Source organism: Equus przewalskii, chromosome 6 (genome assembly GCF_037783145.1).
Source record: "Equus przewalskii isolate Varuska chromosome 6, EquPr2, whole genome shotgun sequence".
In the NCBI taxonomy this organism is placed as follows: domain Eukaryota; kingdom Metazoa; phylum Chordata; class Mammalia; order Perissodactyla; family Equidae; genus Equus; species Equus przewalskii.
The window spans coordinates 15,918,491-15,942,861 of NC_091836.1; the positions used below are offsets into that span (position 1 = coordinate 15,918,491).

At 39.4% G+C, this 24,371-nt stretch overlaps 1 protein-coding gene across 27 annotated transcripts in view; it reads left to right on the forward strand.

Moving 5' to 3' along the window:
- GRIA4 (glutamate ionotropic receptor AMPA type subunit 4) overlaps positions 1 to 3,725 on the forward strand; it is a 368,773-nt gene extending 365,048 nt beyond the window's left edge. For 26 of the 27 annotated variants that reach the window (XR_011540831.1, XR_011540825.1, XR_011540824.1 and 23 more), the window contains one exon: positions 1,213 to 3,725. Coding sequence is in view for 6 of the 27 variants with exons in the window: in XM_070623033.1 (XP_070479134.1) it covers positions 1,213 to 1,377 (165 nt within the window). In the remaining 21 variants the exon portion in view is untranslated. The remainder of the gene's footprint in view (positions 1 to 1,212) is intronic. The other variant, XR_011540821.1, reaches the window with a different exon arrangement.
- Positions 3,726 to 24,371: the final 20,646 nt, after the last annotated feature.

Below are 24,371 nucleotides of genomic sequence, written 5' to 3' on the forward strand. Positions count from 1 at the left end.
TTTTGAAGATAAGTATTAATATTTGAGATGGTTCACAAAAGCAGAACTATGATAATGACCTGGTTATTATCATATATATGTCATTAACTAGCAATTTGACTCCAACTTTCTGAAGTTATCAGGGTACCTGATCTCCAAACCTTTTCCTTATAACAGTTTTTAATCCAATTACTAATTTCATTCAAAGGTTTAAGTTTCAGGGCAGAATAAATACAAGGATGGAATTTCCTAAAGAATTAGGTAAACTTAAATTCACAACAGGGAATTAAGATACATTATGAGTTATGAGAAAGTTATAATCTAAGCCATAACAAATTTAGGGAATATATCATTTATCTTATTTTCCTGTAGAGTTAACATTAAAATTCAGCTCTAGAAAGAATTTAAAGGCAACAAAGGAAAGTAATTAGATTTACATACTAACACTGCCTGTTTCTTCTCTGTGTAATATTATTATCTGCTACCTAATATGACAGAGAATAAGAATTTAATGAGGATTTCAGAGACTTGACCCCATAACCTCAATCTGGAAAGTTCCCCAGTGATGACCATTCACGAAGTATTGAAATATGTCCCCTTTCAGTGCACTCCCTTTAAGGACTTAAAGCTTCGTAAAATATGAGCCTTAGCTTCCATGGTAGGCAAAGAATGAACTTTATGTCACTAACTGTGCTATTCTGGGTCATGTCTATGACTGGTGTGAATGAATGAACGTGTCTGTGGATAGATCTGTGTTCTGAAAACAGGAAGATCTGTCATGAATAGTACATACATGTATAGTTTGTTTAGAAAATTCATCTAACAGAAAATTGTTTAGATTTTAAGAGTATAATACTTGCACCGTAAAAAGGTTTTCTAACAAGACAAAAAGATTCAAACGAAGAATGTTGTCAAAGCTAAAGGAGCTTTTAAGCTGAACTAGAAGTACCAGGGTGTAGCAAGTTAAAACATGTGTCCTGCCCAGATTTGCCAAACAAAACCTAGTTTTATGATTTTAAACAGGTAGGACCACAAACTTGAGACCGATTCATCTTCAGCATAGCTGAGCTTTCCTTTCTCCTGATAAGCAGTTTTCATATGACAAAAAGAATATGGAAAAAATGCAGATGTCTAATTATTGATATTTTGGTGTTTGTTGTGTCATATTTTGTTGAAGAAACAGAAATATTGTAACATTCCACATTCTTTCTGTTTCCTTTCCATGCAACCCAGCTGACCTTTTCTGAAGCCATAAGAAACAAAGCCAGATTATCCATCACTGGGAGTGTGGGTGAGAATGGCCGCGTCTTGACGCCTGACTGCCCAAAGGCTGTACACACTGGAACTGCAATTAGACAAAGTTCAGGATTGGCTGTCATTGCATCGGACCTACCATAAAAACCAAAAAAATAATTGAGTGCCTTAATTAAACTGTGTTGGTGACTGATGGAAACGCAGCCCTGAGGGACACGCCAAGTGCGGGTCGTCGCTAAACCAATCCTTTGGCTGAGAGCGGGAAGTACGTCCTAATGCGCCAGACATCAGCAGCAGCAACGTGTGCATGAGCTCAGCTCGGAAACCCAAACTCAGAGTTTATATCAGGAAAACTCACCATTTAGGTTTTTTCGGGGAGTGGGTGGGGGGAGCTGGGATGGGTGTATTAACAGCAACAAATTTCACTCGAGTGGACTTGAAAACTAATCAGACTTGCCAGTTAGCACATTCAACTGTGAAGTTCTTGCTCAGAAAGGCCTTGGTCTTCACCGAAAGGGATAAAATAGTTATAGAAGTCAATGAACATGCTAACCTGTGTCTCCAGAACACCCATTTATTCAACGGAAGACTATCCAGCGGAGAAAACAAATCACTAAACTGTGATAAGAAAATAATAAACAAACATGTAAATCCTGTGAAAAAATTTAAAGGAAGTATTTACACTTACTTTGGAGAAAACAAATACTGAAACATGCTTGCTTTTTAACTGACGTAAATTCAGTAGAGGACAACACAATTCTTTTTTCTAACCATCTTAGGGAACAATACATTGCAATAATTGATATAAATGCCATCACTGTAATAAACTTTAGAGACTTTTTTTTATAAAAGTTGTTGGTCATCTTCTTGTTTGCTATAACCTTCACTCTGTCACATGAGTCGGTGTCCACAGATTGCATTTGTCTCACTACCAGGAACAAAAACAAAATGACGACAACGTTAACGTAAAATCATCAGTCTGCAATGTAGAGTCAAAAGAGACTACGGGTCACTCATGTTATCGATATTATTTATAATCTTGTTCTGTGTACAAAATTGTGGTTTTTGTACCCACCAAAAAGAATAAAACAACAGACATTCTTACAATATCTACAGAGCTTAAAGTTTTTTCTTATCATTGTAAAAGTTATTTGAGAAATCATAAGACTATAGGAGGGATGGTAGAAGTCAAGTGTGGACCATAATGGAAATCGTAGCTAGCCCTTATTATTTTTGCATATTAAGCTACCCTCTTTTACAGATCTTGACTCATCAGCAGGTTGAATTGTCAGTTATGGAGTGTTTGAATTAGGGAATGAATCATTGTCACAACAGCAACATACCCTGTAATTGTGTGCTGAAGTTTTACTTGACTGTATTTTGCTGCATAAAATAATGTGTCTCTTGGGCTTCTCCCCCCATTCCCATTATTCCATTTAAATCATTTAAAGCACTAATAATAGTTTTGGATAAACAACTAATGGAGAATTAGTCCTTGTTTTCAACTGGAAATAGTGAAGAAAATTATACCCATGTTTACTTACAAAAATCACCTTATGTTACGTTTGGATTAAATTAACATGGTTCAAAAGAAGGTTTGGGTCATTTGAAATAAAAATAAGTACTATAATACAGAAAGATATCACAATACTTACAGATCTCGGCAGAAAGCACAATTTAGGATGATTTTGGAAGTCTGGCCTTGAAGGATGAGTTGAGTTTTCATAGGTGGAGAAGATGTTAAGAGCCTTATGGGTGAGCAGTGGCCCAAAGCCATGCATGTCAATGGCTTGTTTAATGAGTGTATGTGACTGAATGGGCTGGAGAGAGCACAGGGTGTGATATCACGAAAGACAAAGTTGGGAAAGTTGAAGGATTGATTACCTTGCTTCAACTCTCAAGATACCCAGCCCTCATTCAATCCCTGCTGCAGGAAGAGTAATCTTAAAAAGTGCGAATCTGATACACACACACACACACACACACACACACACACTGTTCCCTCAGGAAAAATTCCAAGCTCTTGGGCAGAGCTAATGAGCCCCTTTATGACCTGGCCCTTGTGTATCTCCTCCACAACTTCTCTCACCTCTACCCAAACTCTCCCGCCCACAAATGAACCTCAAAAGCAGCACACGGGATACTGCATCTACGATTTCCTCAGTCTCCAGCTCTTCCCTGTCTTCTCTTTACCTGACTAACTCGTACTCATCCTTCAGCACTCAAATCGAAACCTGCCCCGGGAAGATTTCCATGACTATCCACCACCCTCTGCCTATGAGACTGAGTTAGGTGCCCTTTTAATGTTTTCTCCCCCTTACGGCACTTACCATACTGCATTGTAATTGCCTGTGTACTTGTCTGTGTAATGACTAGACTGTAAGCCCCTTGAGGGCAGGGACTGTGTCAATCTTGTTCACAGTTGTATCCCCAGCATACCCAGCACAGTGCCTGGCATATTGTAGGTGCTTAATAAATATTTGTTGAATGAATGAATGAATTGAATTGAATTAATTTAATTAAGTGAAAGCAGAAAAACATCTTTCCTCACTAATAGTCTCTAGGGTGTGTGTTAAGTATATAGTGAGTTAAAATAAAGGCTGAAGATTGGCTAATTTCATAACATCATCTACCTCACTGGAAGGAGTAGGAAAAAAAAACAAAAGAGACAATCTGATAAATTTTCTGATCAGATGAGAAGGTAGTCCCTGTAATTGTACCTAGCTGTGAAACAATTTGTTTAGCTAGAGAAGTTGTCGTAGGTAATTAAATAAGCCAAAACAGGGTCTCAATTTGGTTTTTAGCCATACTTCTAAACATATCTTCCATTTAAGACTCAGAGTAAATTAGTGATGTAAAGTTAGGGAGTTATATTTCTTGATAGTTTTATTTCTATATTAGTAATAGTATTATTTAGCTAAATTTCTAATAGAATAATTTTGCCAAAAACAAAATTTTAAATTTGACATCAGTAGAGAGGGATATCTATCTGGACACCAATCTAAGGAAATGCTATAGAGCTAGGAAATGAGATTTTAAAACATTTATGTTTAAGTTAAGTTAAAGACATTTAAGTTAAAATATTTAGCTCCATAAAGAACTAATTACCAAGTAAGCAAGATAACCACATAGTGCAGAATTTCCTGAACATATCAGGCAAAGCCAGTTTGGAAGTTACACCAGCTGGTTAATTGTAGGACCACATTTGAAAGATATAAACAGCCCTCAGGAGAACTGCTTTGCTACACTCAATTCAATAACTACTATTGAAAATGCCAGTCTCACTGTTACTGCATTTGCTTTGGGCTGTTCTCTGGTCCCCCTCCCTCCCAGATCCCTTCCCCGTGTTGACTGTCAACTCATTCCGTTTCCCGTGGCATAGCTCATAGTAGGTGTTCAATATATATTTGTCAATGCATACATGCAACTTTATGTATTAAGTTAGTATCAGTGAAAAAATGTGCTAATAATTTTCTCAGAATATCTCAATTTGCAACACCAATGAAGTGCTAATAGGAATAAGAACTAAATGAAAGGTGACATCCAGGAGAGTTTCTGAGAAGACAAACTGAAAGTGTGCAACTTCATCTGTGCTATATGTGTTAGTGTGATGCTACATGAAAAGTGTGCCTTCTCAGGCACATTCATAAATGGCTTTTAATTTCGGATAGACCAGTAGGCCAGAGTACTTAGCATTTATAAAACCAAATGCAAATGTAATAGATGGTATGTTTATATATTTTCTAAACAGCTAGTACCAGCAGTCTTTTCAAAAGAGAATGTTCTTCTTTAAGAAAAGATTTTGATAATTTAAGAAGAGCAAGAGATGAGAGTTGAAACTTTTATCTCAAAAAACAACAGAGAACTAAATTACTTTCCATGAAACAAGAATATTTCATGGAAATTTTATTTACTTATCTTGCTTTACTTATCCTGTTTATTTACTTATCTTGCTTTGATTTTATTTTCTTTGGGGGAAAAAGTGGGTAGAGAAATGAGTAAAAATAAAACATGAGGAGAAAGGAGACATTAAGAAAGCAGAAAGCTGAGTGAAAGGCCAATAGGATTGTGCTGCATGGCCAAAAAGAACTTATGAGAACAGGAATACTTGACATATGATTTTTCCATCGTTAGGTGTGGAATGTTTGATGTAGTCCTCTTCCCATGACCTGAATACCTCTAGGTTAAATTTTCCTACATGCTACAAACTGGTATTTATGATTGGATTAAAGGAGGAAGTCAAGGAGAAAATTCTAAGTCCCATGGTTGAGTTGATACTAGGCCGAAAATGACCCTAATAATATGTCTCTTTCCCACAGAAATGTATAGAAATCTAGACTGGGATCTGTCCTTCCACATGGCAAAGAAAGAAGGTTCATTCGATTTTTTCTGGATCTGAAGAAGATGGTAGATTAAGAGGATCTCCAGAATACATAATTTTTTTAGCCACCTGTGCTGACTGCAAAGTGTTGTAAAAAACAAAATAAGCATAAAACATAAATCATTTTTTAATGATAATAAGGTCATTAAATAAATATTTTGTAAATTATAATGCCTAATACATGGCTTGAGTGAAGGCTTATTTAGGAGTTTTGTAATCTTGTAATCCCAAATACAAAGAGAACCTGCTTAAGGAGAAGATTATTATGATTTCCTCCCCAGAGTGCATACAGTTGACCAACAATTCTAAAATTCCTAAACATTTAGTAATGGTTGAAAACTGTGTCTGTAGACAGTTGTTTCTGAAGTTGAATAGGTCTATAGTCATTGGCAAGCAATGTGTCAATATATGATTAAATGAACTGATTGAATGAATGAATGAGTGAAGCTCACCTAAAGAAGTTAATGATCTTTGCCTATATAAAAACTTCTGCCAGCTCCCTGAGCTAATTTCCTGGATAAATGTGAATGCTTTCAAAATTTTTTAACAAAGAAGATATTTGGAACAATTTATGCCATATCTGCCTCCATTTAGAGATTTACCTAATTCTTCAGTCACCTAAAACTGGTGCTGCTTCAGGCTTCTAAAATGTGGCAGTTGATTAATTCCATGTGCCTGAGACTGTCTCAGGGCCACAGTCCCCAACAACATGCTGTTTGTAACTCCAAGCACAATCACAATCAAAGTCTGCCAGCATCATTAAACTTCTAAAACCACCGTCAGAATAGGTCAGAGCTTCAGGATCTTTGGGCCTCTGACCTTCACAGAAACTTCCAGTACTTTGACTTGAGTTTCGCTTGAAACTCAACTCACCAGACCTACATCCAAGTCATCCTTAGTCATGGCCTCACATCAAAATCATCCCAATAAACTCTCCCTCTCATCCCACATTCTCCTCCCAATATTCTTCTGCACTTCTCATCTTTCTCCTCATTCGTCTTCCCACTCTCTCCCTAACCTGGCCACCATTCTCTCTAGTGCCCTCAGTATAAAGGAAAGAAACTACCAGCATCTTCAGCTTCTCCTGAGAGCATTGTCCAACCTCCTGATAATATCACTCCATGTGCTACAAACTTAGAAGGAAAAGGAATGGCAATCCTTACAATTATACCTCCGCCCCCATGCATAAAAAACCCTCCTCTTTGAAGTGTATGTCATCTAACCATGCTGTCAAAATGGACCACCTACTTGTGCCTTCTGTCTGCTGACTTCTGTGTCATTGCCTCGAATTCATCGAGGACTGTGGCATTTGGCCTATTCTTCTTTTCCACCCCAAGTTCTGTTATCATCTTGAGTGATTTCATGGTCAGTGCAGATGCTGCATTTAAGCCCTTGCCCTGCAGTTCCTTGACTCCTCATTGGTCTTTGCTTCCATTATTTAAGTCACCCATAGCAATAGACATGTAGCAGACCTTATGATCATTTACCTTTTCATCTTCCTCCAGGTGATGACTCAGTTCTCGTCTTCCTTTCATATTCTAGTCACTGAAAAGAGCGGCCTTTGATCCGTTATTTAACCCCTCCATGTAGCTCCATCACTTCGCCAAAATGTCCATGTCAAGGTCATCAAAAACATCTTTAACCATATCAACTAACATTTTCAATATGGAACTAAACCAATTGATTTCTTCATTCTTCAGTTTTCCCCTAACCCTCTGTTTATTTCTTCTCAGTCTATTTTATGTTCCTCATTTCCTCCAACCAAATCTTACATGTTAATATTACCCAGGGTTGTATCTTCTGCCCCTTTCTCTTCTCATGAGACATACTCCATCTGGTTGATCCTACTGTCATCCAGATGTCCACTACCACCTAAACATCATTCAATCAGAAGTCTCTATCTTCCACTCTAGTCCCACATATCCAAGTTCATACTAGTTATCTCTTTTTGGCTTCTCAATTGCAGCATGTTAAACTCCTCATCTCTTACACTACATCTACCTCCTCTTGTATTCCCTGTCTCAGTGAGTAGCACTGCTATTTAACTAATCTCCCAAATTAGAAACATGAGAATCATTCTCGAACCCCTTTTGCTCGTCATTCTCACATCCAATCAGTCAACATCTTAAATTTCTTATATCTCCTAAATGTCTTCTTACTCTGCTCCATATTCCTCATCCATACTATGACTGACTGAATTTAGAGACTCATAATTTCTCACTGTTGTTACCACGATTGTCTCCTAATAGACTCTTTGCTTCTCATCTCACTTAGATCCCCTCTAGTTCATTCTCTACATGGCTGCCAGAGTGATTTTCCTAAAGCACAAATATGACCCTGTCACCTTTCTGATTAAAATAACTCAATGTTTGTTACAGGATGTCTGTGAATATCTCCAGTATCTTCTCTTACCTACTTTCTACTCCAATAACACCAAATTACTCCTCAGAGCTCCAGTTTTCAAAATGCTTCATCTTCTTTTCCTTCTAAGATTTGCCAATTATTATCTCTACCTGGAATGCTCGTGTTTCAGACAGGGTTCCTAAGTATACCAACAGAACCCACTCCAGCTCGGTTAAGCAAAAAGTGAATTCATTAACTGATTCTAGATCGTTCACAGAATCTCTGGGAAAGACAAGCATCAGGCCTGAAGGCAAAGCAGCCAAGAATAACACCCAAATTATGTCACTGATCTGCCCCCCAGGCCATGTCCGTCTACCAGTGGGCACATTCATCAGAGCAAGGACACTGAACAAGAGACAGTGCTGCTAGGGCTTCTGTCTGTACTGTCTCTGAAAGTGGTGCCTCCCTAGCACGCTCTATTACCTTCTCAGGAAATGAGCTCCATGCATGGCCTCTTTCTAATTCAGACCTCAGGCAGGAATATCTAACTGTTGGTGCTGTGTCACCTGTGACCTAGCAGCAAGAGATACAGGAAACCAAATACTGGCTTCCACCTTCTGGAATCATAATGTGGAAAAGAAATACGGGAAGATATTCAAAAGAAGCTGAGTGGGCACAAAATGTGGTATATCTCATCTACCCCTTTATGCCTAATTCCTACTCATCCATCAAGAAGCATTCTAGAAATCATCTCCTCATAGACACTCCTGATTCTCTAGATTTGGAGATCCGTCTTTATATTTCCCTGTGTCCTGTGCTTACTTCTATAACAGCACTTAGACCATAGTTACATGATTATTTTTATAAACGTTTCCACTTTATCTCTCCCGACTCATTGATTACAGAGACAACAATGAAGAGTGGAAAGAACACATTTTGAGCTTTAGAGTCAGACAAAACTAAATATAAATCCTTGTTCTGGCGCTTACACTCTGGCATCTGGAAAAAGCCTATTGTTTCATTTGTAAAATGAGAACAAGCATACCTAGCATTTGATGTGGCTGCGAAGTTGAGAATGAATGTTTATAAGTTGCTTATCACAGCACCAGCTCATGGGAGCTCAATAACCAAAACTACGCTTATTTCACCTCCACAGCCTTGGGCTTCTGCTTCTGCCCAAGAAATAGAAAGTGGTGAAAAATGTCACTTTCACCCTAACAATGAGAAAAAGCCAAATGATCTACAAAATCATAACTTTCCTTGTGCAAGTCAGGGAACGGCTCTTGGTAACTAAGCAAACTGAATTCCAAAGCAGACCAAATCCCTTCAAGGAGAGATGGAGTACACAAATGGATCCTACAGAAGACTACACCTTTTCAGCAGAGAGAAGGTGGTGTTCTATTGGCAGTAACAGTGGGTAAGTTCAGCTAAAATATCAACAAATCCTTAAAGGCCAAGTGTTGGCTATTATGTCAGTTTGAAATAGCTGAGGATCCTGGGCCAAGGGCATTTGCACTCATTTGCAAGTTCTTTTTCACGACCCTTCACTCAGCTTAGAAGAAATATTGGGTCAGGGTGGAAGACCAGATAGAGACTCTTTTGGTGGAGCAGATGTGCATGAGGTGAATAGCACCTACTGGGGGCCACTCAAATGTCCTGCCTGACTTGCCAGACCTTTCTGTTCTACAAATCAAAAGTCTTAGGCTGCTGGAAAAGGAGCAGCAAATCCTTTATGTTTCTGTGGCACAGAGAACCATCGCTTCTGGAGAAGGAGTAGAAGCAAAATCCCTCCACTGATGCAGGAGGGGCAGGAAACTGGGCTCGAGATTTTACAGCACTACCAAGCAGAAGTCTACTACTGCTGGCGAGAGGCAGGAATCTCCCACCCAAGGTGAACGACAGCTTTGTTTTCAGGAGATGGAAGGGTAAGAAAACTGAGAAAGCCTCAGCCTCAAGGTCAAAGTGAAAACTGCCTTCCTAGACTGATGCTAGACAAGCACAACAGAAAATCCTAGCTGGCTCCCACCACAAGTGTACTAGTGAATAACGAGTAACACCTGTCCACTACTGAGGGGCGGGATAAGAGCATGGAGAGAGGTCTCTACTATGGCAAATATGTGAATGAATGGCTGAAAGCTTATGGGAGGAACAAAAACTCCGAGACCTCAGTCTCTACATTAAGACCAGAGTAATAGCACCTACCACTAGATGACTTTGAAGCGTATATTACACTGAAGACGACGATAGCAACAACACAACCCAAATCCAGCACAACTCCTAACTACATTTACTCAATCCCCCCAAAATAAAGTTCTAACAGAAAAAGAGAAGTGCCATTTACACATATAAATACTACTCACCTCAGTCTCTACTGTTTGTCTACCTACAAAGTCCAGTATTTAACCAAAAATTACAAGGCATTCACAAAAAGTGAAAGAAAAAATAACCCATTGTGAAGAAAAAAAGCAATAAATATAACCATACTCAGAGACTCAGATGTTGAAACTATAAGACAGGACCTTTAAATAAATGCATTAGGCAGAATTCTAAGATGACCCCTAATGATGCTAGCCCATGAATAATCTCCTCTTCTTGAGTGTGGGCAGGGCTTGTGGATATGAGAGCACATCATACCCTTGATTATGATATATTATGTGGCAAAATGGATTTTTTTTCAGATGTCATTAGGGTCCCTAACCAGTTAGTTCATCAAAAGGGAGATTATCCTGGGTGGGCCTGACCTAATAAGGTGAGTTCTTAAAAGGAAGTCTAGAGGTTGGAGATTTTAAAAAAGTCAGAAAGACGTGCTGCTGCTGGCCTGAAACTATGCCATCCTGTGAACTGCCACATGGCAAGGAGCAGCAGGGGTTTAAAATGTAGGTAAAAGTAAAATTTACAACAATAGCACAAAGAAGGAGAGGGAAGAATTGAAGGCATACTAGTGAAGGTTCTTACACTATACACGAAGTACTATAATTTTATCTGAAGGTAGATTTGATTAATTGAAGGTGTATATTATAAATCCTAGGAGAAACACTACAAGAAAAACTTATAAAAAGAGGTAAAATTAATAATCCATTACTGGAGATAAATGAAATCATAAAATAAAATCCAAAAGAAAATAAAAAGGAACAAAGAAGCAAAAGACGCATAGAAAACAAGTAGCAAGATGGGACGTTTAATTATATCCATGCTAGTAATTACAGTCAAATGTGAATGGTCTAGCTACGTCATTAAAGGTAGAGATTGAGGATCACAGGAAAAATCAAGACCCAGCTATACACTATCTATAAGAAACCCACTTAAAATATAACCATAACCACAGATATAGTAATTGGCACATTAAAAAAATACTTGATTCAGGGGTGCCAGCTGGTGGCTCAGCTGTTAAGTTCACACATTCCACTTCAGTGGCCTGGGATTCACTGGTTTGGATACTGGGTGCGGCCCTATGCACCACTTGTCAAGCCGTGCTGTGGCAGGCATCCCACATATAAAGTAGAGAAAGATGGGCACAGATGTTAGCTCAGGGTCACTATTCCTCAGCAAACAGAGGAGGATTGGCAGCGAATGTTAGCTGAGGGCTAATCTTCCTCAAATAAATGAATAAATAAATAAATAAAAATACTTGATTCAAATTACTGAATGAATGGATGGAATTTGTAAATGTCGGAAAACTATAACTTGTGAGAAATTAAATGGTGAGTGAGTACAGAATCAGACCGTAGTCATGGACATGACACATCTACAAAATTTGCCTAAAATTTAAGGTGGTTCACGTACACCCCTTGAAATCTATCCACGTAAACCCCTAGCTCTACATGGATTACAAACTTATCAATAATAATTTCAAAATCTGCTGCTTTATCTTATTTTCATTCAAGATGTAAGTTACAACAAATGAGATAAAGAACGAAGGCTTTGAACATATTCATATAGTTTACTCTGTGCCATTATGCTATGGCTCAAAAATTCTAAAATTCTGTGATCTTCTGCTGTGGAATATAGAGTCGAAAAATTATTTAAGCTTGATTTTTACATAGTGGTGTGATATTGTGATTTATAATAAGAAGTACATATTTGGTCTTTGTTCCCATTTCTGGAGTCCCTTTTGTTCTAATGAGGTGACATTGGGTAAGCTCCTGGATGGCTCCTGGATGAGGGCTATTCACCAGAAAGACCAAGCTGTGAGTAGAAGCTTGGAATTTTCAGCCCTGCCCACTACTCTCTTGAGAAGGGAGAGGGGCTGGAAATGGAGTTAGTGATTGACCATGTGTACGCGATGAAGCCTCCATAGAAATCCCAAAGGTACGAGGTTGAGAGAGAGCCTCCAGGTCAGTGAACACGCCCATGGACCGGAAGGGTGACACACCCCAAGTCCATGGAGACAGAAGCTCCTTCACTCTGGACCCTCCCAGACCTAGCCCGATATATCCCGTCCCTTGGCTTTTCATCTGCATCCTTTATCATATCTTGTAAGTGTTTGCCAGAGTTGTGTAAGTTTCTCTAACAAATATTCGAATCCAGGGGAGAGCAGGTCATGGGGACCTCCAATTTGTAGCCAAATTGGACAGAAGTTGTGGATAACCTGGGATCCTACTACTGCAATTGGCATCTGAAGTGGGGTGGTAGCAGTATTGTGGAACTGAGTTCTTAACCTGTGGGATCTGACACTGTTGTGTCAGAGTTGAGTTAAATTGTAGGACACTCAGCTGGTGTCATGGAGAATTGCTCAGTGTGGGGAAAAATCTCCACATATCTGGTGACCAGAAATTAAGTGTTCTGTGTGAGGAGTAAAAGAGACACACAGAAGGAAGACCATTGAGTTTTCCTAACACAATGGTTATATTCCTAGTGTCAGAGTGAGGCAGTTTCAGTTAACCTTACCATTTTAAACCTTTCAAAAAGCACTTGTAGTGGGTAGGAACATTAAGAATATGTTATTTCTTTAAACAAACATAATTTCTTTACCAGGGCCACAATTAGAGTGAGGCCAATGAAGCATTTGCTTCAAGAGCAAAATTTAAGGGGAAACCAAAAGACTTAGCAATCAAGGAGGATAATATTTTAAATATTTTTTAAATCAAAATTATTGTAAAAATTTTTGATAAAGTATCAAAAAACTGAACTGTATTGCTGTTTTTTGCAAAAACAGACAAGTTGTATGATCTTATATCCATTTTGTTTGATTAGCTTTATTGCAGAGTATTATGATAGTTGAAAAAATATTGAAAATTTGAAAAATATATGTATAAAAACCCACAATATTATTTTGGGTTCAAATATTTTATTTACATCAAAACAAAATTTATTGTCTTTTTACTTTCTCGGCTTTAATGGAAACAAACTCATCAACAGTACTTCTAAAATCTACTTCTTTTCTTCTTTTAAATTGAAGGAACTGACATCATTGACAACTTGTCTTGACTAAGTAAAGATCTTAAGTAATTTTTAATTGACTTTAGCTTACTGAAACTTCTTTTGCAGGACGCCATTTGTGAATTTTAATGTGTTCATTTTTCAAATTTTGATGTTTTGTTTATCAAGAGTTTTGCATTAATTTTTATTTTTAAAAATACTGCATTAAAATATTATCAATTTCTGATTTTTTTGGTGCCCCATTAACTTTTGCACCAAGTGAGTGCCACCTCCTGTGTTCCAGGTACAGAAGATTACTTGCCCACATCCGAGCATGACAAGAGTTAAGCTTCTGAATCTTCTTCCATGCAGTGCCCTGTGAGTGAAAGCTCTTCTCTGCTCTGTTTGTGGCTTTGGTAACAAAATCTATCCAGGACTCAGCTCAGGGGTCACTCCTTCTCTGAAGCCTTTCCTGAACACCACTCTTAGGAAAAACTGATGGCTTCTTTCCTCGGGCTCCACTAAATCTTTACCTGCTTCTGTCAGATCACTTACCATCTGTCTACCCCAAACGCACTCACCGTAAGCCACTCAAGAGCAGGGACTGTCTCATACAATTTTGTGACATTGGTGCCAGCACGGGCACCTGGGAGCACTACATAAATACTGAATGAATGGAGGGAGAGATGGAAAGAGAGAGAGGAGAGAATAAGGGAGAGAAGAAAGATGGGAGAGAATAAACAGTTGTCTAATGAAAAAGAAGGGAGTGGACAGTTACCTGACGAAAATACCTCTAGGGTGACTTGACTTTTTTTCCTTTTTAAGTTATTTGGCTCCATGAGTTAGTACTCTTTCAGTTTTAAGTAATAGAAACTCCAACTCAAACAACTTAACCAAAATCGGGGAAAAGAAGGGGGAGGTGTTCTAAAATTAAACCCGGGATTTAATTCACAGTGGTATGCCTGAGAGACTGAGGTCAGTGACCTTGGAAGAAGATTTCTATTCCCTTTCCTGAAAGAAGAGGGCCCACCACACCACGCAGGGCCACGGGGAAGCATCAGGGTTTGGTTGGCAGCAGAAGCAACAGTGAGTGAAAAGCCCAGGCCAGAGCCTTTACTGGAGTTTCTGTGGGAAAAGCAAGGCAGGGTCGGGGCTTAGGACTGGCCCATTTAAATGATGTTAGGTAGGCTGTAGGCTATAGGGGTAATCTCTAGTTGTCTGATACCTGGCCCTGGGTTGATTTATGGTAGGAGAAATATTAGTTTAGTGTGTGAGAGTTTGATAAAGAGACTAGTCATGGGGTATAGATGGGATTGGCTGGTTTGCACATGAAAGGCATGCTCAGGCCAAGTCTTTGCTATCTCTAAAAATTGGCTCTTCCTGGGAGGAACAGTTTCTTCCCACTAAGAGAAGCTACAAATGCCAGAGCATCAAGAATACAAAAAATAAGAAAACATAGTTAATATAATTGACCCTGTGATGAATGGATGCCAGACAGACAAATACAGAATCTAAGAAACCATAGAACAGGGAGAAATTCACTGATTCGTAAAACTGAAAATTCAGAATTATTTCCAACATCAGGTGAGGTTTGATCCAGCACTTCAAATGATGTCATCAAGGACTCAACTTCACCCTCTCTATTCAGCCTTCCCTGATAGACTCCTACAAAGGCTTCTCAAATGCACCACTCAGTGTAGCAAAATGGCTTTATAACTGTCCAGATGTCTCGTCTCCATGGGCAACTAAAATATCAGTGGGAAGAGTGAAGCTTCTTTTTCTCAGAAGTCTCAACAAATAGTCTTCTTACATTTCATTGGCTCTGAACAGGTTATGTGCCTGTCTCTGAACCAACCACTGTAAGGAAGAGAATGGAATATATGGATAGGCTTGGGCCCATCATACACCATTCCTAGAGCTTGGAGTCAAGTCAACCCTACTTGGACTGTGAAGATGAAAAATGTAGTGATTTCCAGAAAAAAATCAATAAACCCAGGAAGGGGACATGGATACTGAGCATCCAAAAAATGCCTGTTAATTAAAAATTTTTACATTGCTTGTACCAGTACTTATATCACAGTAGTAAAAGATTCCAGATTCCCCTTCCTTTCTGAATAGAGTAGCATGGCTTTATTAGGCAGTAACTCCCGGGGATGTTTAGAAAAAAATACACAATTTATTAATGTGCACTTTAACAAGCAGAGTGGACAGATATTACGTATACCATTACCATTTTGGTTACACTAATCAGTGCTTTCACTAAAGCAATCCTTCACATTTTTGCCCACATCAAAAGTGCCAATATTTTAGGAGCATACTTGGAGTAAAGTGGAAGATATTTAGAGGTATCTATATGGGACTTGGTGAAAAGAAGTCTACTTTTTGTATATTCTGTAATTGTGATAAGAAATAAAAACACAACGTATTATTGAATAAATCTGTCCGTACGTCTAAGTCAAATAAATTCCAAACAACTTTATTGCGAAACTTAGCTTACTTCTGACCATAACTTTTTTTTTAATCAGATTGTATGCTTAAATGCCTCCCCACAATTCCTGACAAAGGAAAGATCATCTCTTCAAATTCTTGATAGATGACATCAACCAGAAATGCTATTTGCACAAGCAGGTGATGAAAATGTTTAAATCATTTTTACAACCATTCAAAATTTTACAGCAGCTAAGATTACATGTAACGGATATAACAAATCTTCCTTTTCTTTTGTTGACAAAGGTAATGTTGAAAGTTCTTGCCAAAATGTGGATTTGAATGCAATCAAACATTTTCATACCAAGTGTTTTAAAGTCATGATGCTCTATTTGGAAGAACATCCACGCTTTATTGGAGCGGTCACCCTGAAGCTGGCTTGGACGTCATTAAAGAGCGTATGTGCCGCAAAGGGATGGAAAAATCTGACAAATATATATAAGGATAGAGAGTCTCTGCTGCTGTAGCCGAGAGCTCTGCTTTGTAGAGCCTCTGACTCCCCTCCTTGCTTCCCACCCGTGGACACCATGACAAGACCTTGGGTGCGGTGCATGACCCTTGGCATCTCATCCAGTGGCTTCAGGGGCCTCTTATCCACTATGGGCAGTGGGACACTCTGCAGTTGGCTACTGAAATAGATATGCAGGGGACTGGCTTCCTTGGCCTTGCTCATACCTCTTAGCAGAGGAACAGGGCCAGGTGAATCAGAAGAAACTAGGGGACTCGCCCTCAGAAATGTTCCTGATGAGGCAGTTCCTAGTGGGAGGCCCTTCCACACCATCCCTCTGGCTGAGGTACCTGGAATCCATTCGCGAACACCTATTAGGAAGCACTGCCCTAAAAGTATGATTACAATGCTAACAACAACCCACATTCCATCCTCCTAAATCCTGCAAACAAATAACATAGTAATAATGGGGGAGATGAAACTTGTGGCAAAGACAGCTATTGTCCCACAATATCTATTTTCTCCTTTCAGAATGATTGGACCTGAGCCCTTGATTTTTATCTGGGTATATAGCCCATTTCCTAACTCCCCTCTTTGGCCACGATTCTGTCACTTAGCTGTCACTTAAAAAACTAGATGTCTCCTAAGGACATAGCTTCCCCTGAAGCCCTCTTAATGATGGCTCTTTCTTTTTTCCTATAGGGTCCAAAGGTGGCATCCATGCCCTCCTTGCTCGTTATTGCTGCCACCAGGTCATTATTCCTCTCTCCTTCCTAAAAATCCAGCTCCACTGAAGCACATGCCTTAAGATTATACCATCTGTTGCCTCCATTTATTGCAGTTTTCTACCATCTTCCTGGTCACTTCTCATTTATTGAAGATTTTAGTCCCTGAGTTTTGGCATATCCCTTTACTTACATTCTTGCCACCATTCTTGGTGATTTTAGTACGCACATCGAGAATTCATCAAATTCTTGGCCTCTCTCGTCCTTGCCCACATTGTCTCCATGGTCCTCTTTCCACCACGTGGGACTCATTAACAGTCATTCACTCTGGGGATTGCATGCTACAGAGGCTGTAACACTACACCCTGAAGTGAGACTACAGTGTTCCTCCAGGAGACAGACAGAAGCTGGTCCTTCGTGATGCTGATGAGCTGCCAAACTAAACAGCTCTGGAATCAACTAGCCTTGGACTTTGTTTGGTAAAATCATAAATTTCCTTACTGTTTCAGCGATTTAAAGTTGATCTTTTTCCTTAATTGCAGCCAAAGGCATCCTAAATGATACAAAGCACAGGTGAAACAGATGTAGTACCTATTATTAATACCCAGGTTTGCATTAAAGCAAATCATCTCCTGCATGGAGAATGAAGAATTGGAAGAAGTAGTGCATTAATCGAAGTGAAACAGTGATGGGTTTGGAATAGTGTGGGGATAGTGGAAATGCAAAGAAGTGAATACAATGAAAAGTTATTTAGAGGTAAAATCTCTAAGACAATCATGAGTGATTGGATTTCTGTGTGAAAAATAGGGATGAGTCAAAAGTGAATGCCAGGTTTCTAGCTTGAACCCCTGAGAAGATGATGTTTTATTATTGTGATCTTAAACAGTGGAGGAGGTCCAGGTTTGCAGCAGGTCAGGAGTTCAATGTTAGATGCATTGAGTTTGAGGTATCTGTGAAATATCCAAATAGAACAGAGGAGAAATTTGGGCCATAGATGTAACTTTGAGAGTTGGTATATAAATAGTAATTGAAACCATTGGAATGGCTGAGCATCTAGGTAGAAAGTACAGACCTGTAGTTTCCAAACTTTAACGTGCATGAGAATCACCTGAAGAACTTACTTAAAGATAGATTGCTATACCCCATCCCAGAATTTCTGATTCATTAGATGTGATGCTTAGTTTTATGTGTCAACTTGGCCAGGCTATAGTACCTGGTTATTTAATCAAATATTAATCTAGGTGTTTCTTTGAGGGTATTTTGTTGATGTGGTTAACATCTATAATCAATTGACCTTAAGTAAAGGAGATTACCCTCAATAATGTGGGTGGACCTCATCTAATCAGTTGAAGAGCCTTAAGAACAAAAACTGAGGTTCCCCAGAGAAGAAATTCTATCTCAAGAATGCGGCATCAATTCCTGCCTGAGTTTCTTGTCCGTGCCTGCACTATACATTCTGGACTTGCCAGTCTCCACAATTGCATGAGCAAATTCCTTTAAATACATATATCCTGTTGATCCTGTTTTTCTGGAGAATGCTGACAGATATAGCAGTTCTGAGGTGAAGAAGCCTCAGAATTTGCTTTTCTAACAGCTTCCTGGGTAATGTTGATGCTGCTGGCTCAGGGACCACACTTTGAGAAGCACTGATGTAGAACTGTAAGTGAGCAAAAGTGAGGCCATCTTGTTTTGCTAAATGGCCCCAGCCCCTCCTCTGTGTGACTACTCGCTGCTCTGCACGCACTTTAAAAAATTCACATGCTCTCCTGATTTATGGCCTCTGCTTACATATGTACTCCCTGATACTTCAATAAATTAAAACTTTGTTCTATGAGTTTCTCTCCAGGAACAGGCTGACCACAGGCAGGAAACACACCTACAAGGTATCCATCACAGCTGACAGAAGAATGGAACAATGTGGTGCCTGGAGCCCGTCATGCCTGGAGACCAACATCCTGGACCCCCTCCTTACTGCCCATTTTCCCTATATAACTGCCTCAAGAATCTGAAATCCTCAAAGATGAGTTTTTGAGACATTAGTCACCTGTCTTCCAATTAGCCAGCTAATCTAATTAAACTTCCTTTCTTGATGTCTAACTCATTGTGATTAATTGGCTCAGATCAGGCAAGCAGAGGGAGCCCACTGCTCAGTATCAGAACAAAGAGCTCACAGTATGGAGCCATAATGGAACTTGATATTTAAAGGATGGGAGCAGCTGCCAGGAACTAACAAATGAGACTGGAAAGGAATGGTCATACAGAACAGTAAATCAAGGGCGTGATCCCCAAATGAAGAATGTTTAAGAAGAAAGGCATAGTCACTTGGTTTGGATAACACTGAAAGCTCAAGCAAGACAAAGAATGGAAAGTTGAATTGAGCTGAGTCAGAGAGGAAAATGTCAGAAAGCTTTGGTGCGAAGGGCCTTAGGGATGGATAGATACCTAGGAATTATTCATTTATTCAGTCATTTTACATATTATTTTTAAATGAGAGAGTAAAGCACATTTACGTAATGATTGAAAGCATCAGATACAAAGCCTGAAGGTGAAGATACAGGAAAGGAGGTCATTCATCGTGTGAGTCTGAAAAGGCAAAAGGGAATGAGATCAAGAGCAAGATACTGTTTTTAAGTAGGGCCTATCTCAGGACTACATTCATTGTAATGATACGCTGAGCCATATGGGATTGCCAATATTTAAGATCTTTTTACTCACAAATATGATAATTCTGTAAGTTCAATCAATAATGAAATATAATAACTGGCCTTTATTGAGCACTATAGGACAGATAATTCCTTTACTTACCATGTTTAATCCTTACAACAATCCTATGAGGTATTATCCATTCTACATAAGAGGAATATGAGTCATTTGGAAATTAGATATTTTACCGAAAATTACAGTTGGCAATTGATGAATCCAGATTTGAAATCAAATGTTCTTACTACCAGAACCTGCACTCTTCTTACTCACTACTATGTATGTTATCATACCTTCTTTTTTCTAAGAGGAGGGAAATAGGAGTTTTGAAAATAGGAGAGTGTAGATTTGCAAATTTGGTGTACAGAAGTTGAGGAAGTTACTGTCTAGTGGCTTCTACCTCCTCAAAGGCAAGGTTATCCACTGAGCATGAGGCGGGGGCAAGGGAAGGTCGGAGCTTTCTAGTGGGAAAACTCTGAAATCACGTGCATGCTTCCTGGGGCTGCCATAACAAATAACCACAAACTCGGTGACGTGAAACAACAGAAATTCATTCTCTCACAGTTTGGGAGTCCAGAAGTCTGAGATCAGGACATCAACAGGGTTTGTTCCTTCTGGATACTGAAGGAGAATTTGTTCCATGCCTCTCTCCTAGCTCCTGGTGGTTATCAGCAAGGGTGTTCCTTGGATTATAGCTGCATCATTCCAATCTCTGTCTCCATCTTCAAATGTCCTTCTTCCGTATATGTATTCCCATCTCCAATCTCTCCCTCTTATACAGGCACCTATCATTGGATTTAGGGTCCACCCTAATCCAGTAGGACCTCATCTTAACTTGATTACATCTGCAAAAACTCTATTTCCAAATAACACTACATTCACAAGTACTTGCTGTTAGGACTCAACGTATCTTTTTGGGAGACACAGTTCAACTCATGGCATCATGGTTTGCAGAATGGACGAGGGAGTAGGCTAAAGAAACACAGTAAGATTGGCAGGCAGTATTGAGAGCCCAGATGGGCTTTGAATCTAGAGTAGCACCAATCTGCCTGGGTATGTGAGTGAAATGATGGTCATGGAATCTGAGCTGGGAAAGGACAGTTATAAGAGACATTGGAAGGTGCATTGGACTAAAAGTCCTGAGGATGAAAAACACTTGCAGCAAACTGGGAGGCTCGGGGACTGTAGTCTCTGAAACGGTATTTGAATTCATGATTATGAAGGAGCAGGGTGGCTCAGCCCAGAATACTGTGGGACAGAATGGGTGTTTGAGGTGAAGTGTAAAAGGTGGAATTGGTGATGAAGACACAGAACTAAGTGGCCAAAGCTTTCAGGGATTCTCCACCTGGACACCAAACTTACTGGGAAGTTCCTAGGACAACCAAGGGTAGAGACAAGGTGAGTCAGTGAATGAGTGTTACTGAGAAGAATAATGAAAAGACGAAGACAGTGGTTTGGGCCAGTGGAATCAGCCTCAAAGGTACAGTTTTTTCCATAAAAGAATGAAGAAGCAATGATCTGGAAACAGCATGAGGAGCAAAGAGGACTCTAAACACAACAATTGACCCCAAGTCTCATAGGAGGGTGCCAGATTACATAGCAAGTACATATAATTAAAATCTTTGTCATCTTGTTCATTTGCAGAATCATCAAAAGCAACATTAGCTATGAGTAAGGATGCAGATCATCTTCAATGGGAAAGAGAATCCTCCAAATGGTAGTTACATCATGGAATGCGAGGCCAAGCCAAGTTCATTCCCAGTGCAAGTGTGCACCGTACGGCAAAGGAGCAGAAGTCACAGAACATACACTCGGCTACCAGGGCCCTCTCCTATGGTTTGGGAGAGGTGCTCAGATGAGTGGGGAGTGAGTCATAAGCTGGGCAGACCACTGTTAACTTTAATATTTTTATTCAAAAGACCCCCAGGGAGAATTTGGGAGACATAAAAATACCAATTTTATATGATAAAATATTCCAATTTTATTCAGTGAAATTCATTTTGATATTTTTATATTATGGTAGCGTGGTAAAAATGACAAAGTCCCTGGATCTGAAAAAGCTTTGCTCTGCTGACTGGCAATCTAGGATAGAAAATAAGGTCAAGCGTGAAAGCAACATGATCAAAGGCAAAGTTAAGAAAAACACATGGAGTATCTGGAGAGCAGCTCCCCAAACATATGTGGTTATATTGGTATGAGAAAATCTTAAACAGGGTTGGCAAAGAACATCTGAAGACATTACACTTGATTCAGAAGGAAATAAGAGACTATTACAGGGAAGACAAATTTGTAACACCTTCAGCTAATTTCTAATTTTAAATTGTGTTCTCATATATTAATTTTATTATTCCAAACATGGGGAGAGTCAGGCAGGGCATATATACTCGATGTAAAAGAGACAAGAACAATGAGGCTCAGAGACACCAACTGCCCCCCATCACCCAGCTGATAAAGTGGAGCTGGGGCTGGACCTGTGGTCTTTCCGGAGCTCTGCTCCTCTTCCACTACTTCACGTTCTGTTAACTCTCAGGACATACAGAAAGCAGGACTTTGGGAAATCTATTCTGGAAGTGTCATGCAGGGAAGGTTAGAAAGGAAGGAACTTAGAGTCAGGAGGCTGCCAGGGTACAGGCTGCAAATGCCCCCATGCTAAGGACTATGTGGGAGATTGGAGGAGGCTGATCTGAGGCATCAAAAGCAGAAAGGCAGGACTGGATGAATAACTTGAGCAAGCTGAAGGAGGCAAATGGTTAGAAGACAGCACTAAAATTTCCAACCAAATAACCTGGTACAAACGGTGCCACTAGAGAGGGAAGACGATTTACAGAAATTACAGAAGAGACCTAATGAATTTGTTCTGGCATGCATTGAGGACTCGAGAAAACAGCAAAATATACAGAGTGAGAGGCTTTACAACAATTGGAAGTACAGGTTTATAGTCCAGTTCAAGTGTTGGAACTGGAAATTTAAATTTGAAAGGAATTGACACTAGAGCAGATGGACTTTATATTTCAACCTATTTTTTTAAAGATGAATGGGTCACATCAGAAAAATAAATGGTAAATAATAAAGGGTATTCCCTGATGAAATTCATTTAGAAAGTTCCCAGAATGTATTATCAAAATTCAACTTTTATAATCATTGTCATTTCTCATTTCTTCCGGGTCTCAATTCAAACAGCATGGTCTCAATGCTTGTGTCTACAGTGGTAAAATCATCTCCTGAGATTTCAGACATCAATTTATCTTTTTTATTTTCCAAGAAGATACGCTCTTTTTCAGTTGTCTTCCAGCTATACTTTTCGATACTCATTGAAGGAAATTTTCAAAGTGATACATTTGACAATCCTCATCTGGGTTTTAATTAAGGCACTGCACAAAACACCACCTGGTATGTAGTACACAAAGGATCAGCACAGGTCAAAAGAAGTCAGAGGTCAAAAAAGGAAACAGGCGGTTAGGATTCTGGGAGCTTTAGAAGTTGTAACTTCAGGTCTGACGATAATGACTAGAAAGACTTGACAGATTAAAAGTTACATATTTAAAAAATTAAATTTACTTTTGGGGAAGTATAATGTTAAAGCAAACGTAGAGTAACCCAGTGAAACTAATTTTGAGTTCAAAACAAAAACGCTAAGGAGAGAGAGGTAGGAAAAGGTAGCTATTAATTTAAAATAAAATATTCTGGAAGCACTATCATCTGCTTTTACATTCAGGACAGAAGGGACAAAGTATGAAGAGGAAGAAAAGTGAAAAGAGAAGAGAAGCAACGAATATAGAATGGACAAATTAGGTAGAAAATGAAAGAAGTGAAGCAAGAATTCTCTTCAATCACAAAGACTAAAGTGTTTAATTTACAAGAAAAAGCCTGAGAGAACACTTTCTTTTTCTGCAAATTTATGGCCCCTTCCTTTTTCTAAATCAGCATCCTTAAAAAAGGGATGGGAAGGTGTTCTTTATGACCAGCATGACCATATCATTTAATGTCCACATCAGAGTACTTTTGTGTAGGACAAATGCTAAACTAGATAGGCTACCCAAGACCGCTGGTGTCATCAGGAGTATCCCAGGCACACCAGAATGGGGGTGTAGCAGACTGATAGCAAAATAGCCACAATTCCTCATCCCTCTTTGTATCCCCATCTTGTGCAGAACAACTTCATGATACGAGCTCTTCCTATCAAGACGTGGACTTTATTTCCCACCTCTTGACTCTGGGCTGGCCCTCTGATTTGTTTTGGCCAATATGGTACAGCCGAAGTGAAGCGCCAGTTCTGAGCCTTGGTCACAAGACACCTTGAGCATCTCTGCTCTATCTCTTCAACTCCCACCATCCCCATTAAAACAAGACCAAGCTAGCCTGTTAGAGGATCAAACACCATGAGAAGAGCTGAGGTCCCCCAACCAATATCCAGTTAACTCCCCTAGAAGCTGAACTACCTAGCCAACCTACCGCTGCCCATGAGAACTCACCCAAGATCAGATCACCCAAATGAACTATGCCTAATTTCCTCTAAAATCATGAGCAACATGAGCCACCGAGTTTTAGAGTGGTTTCTTACACAGTGATACCTAACCCAGATGACTCACTCCAAGTGTGCCTACCACTTCAGAAATTCAGCAATGAAACTTTCTACTCGAGTGAACCAACCCAATCCATCTCTCCTTAGGGCAGGGTTACAAGGCTCTTCAACCAA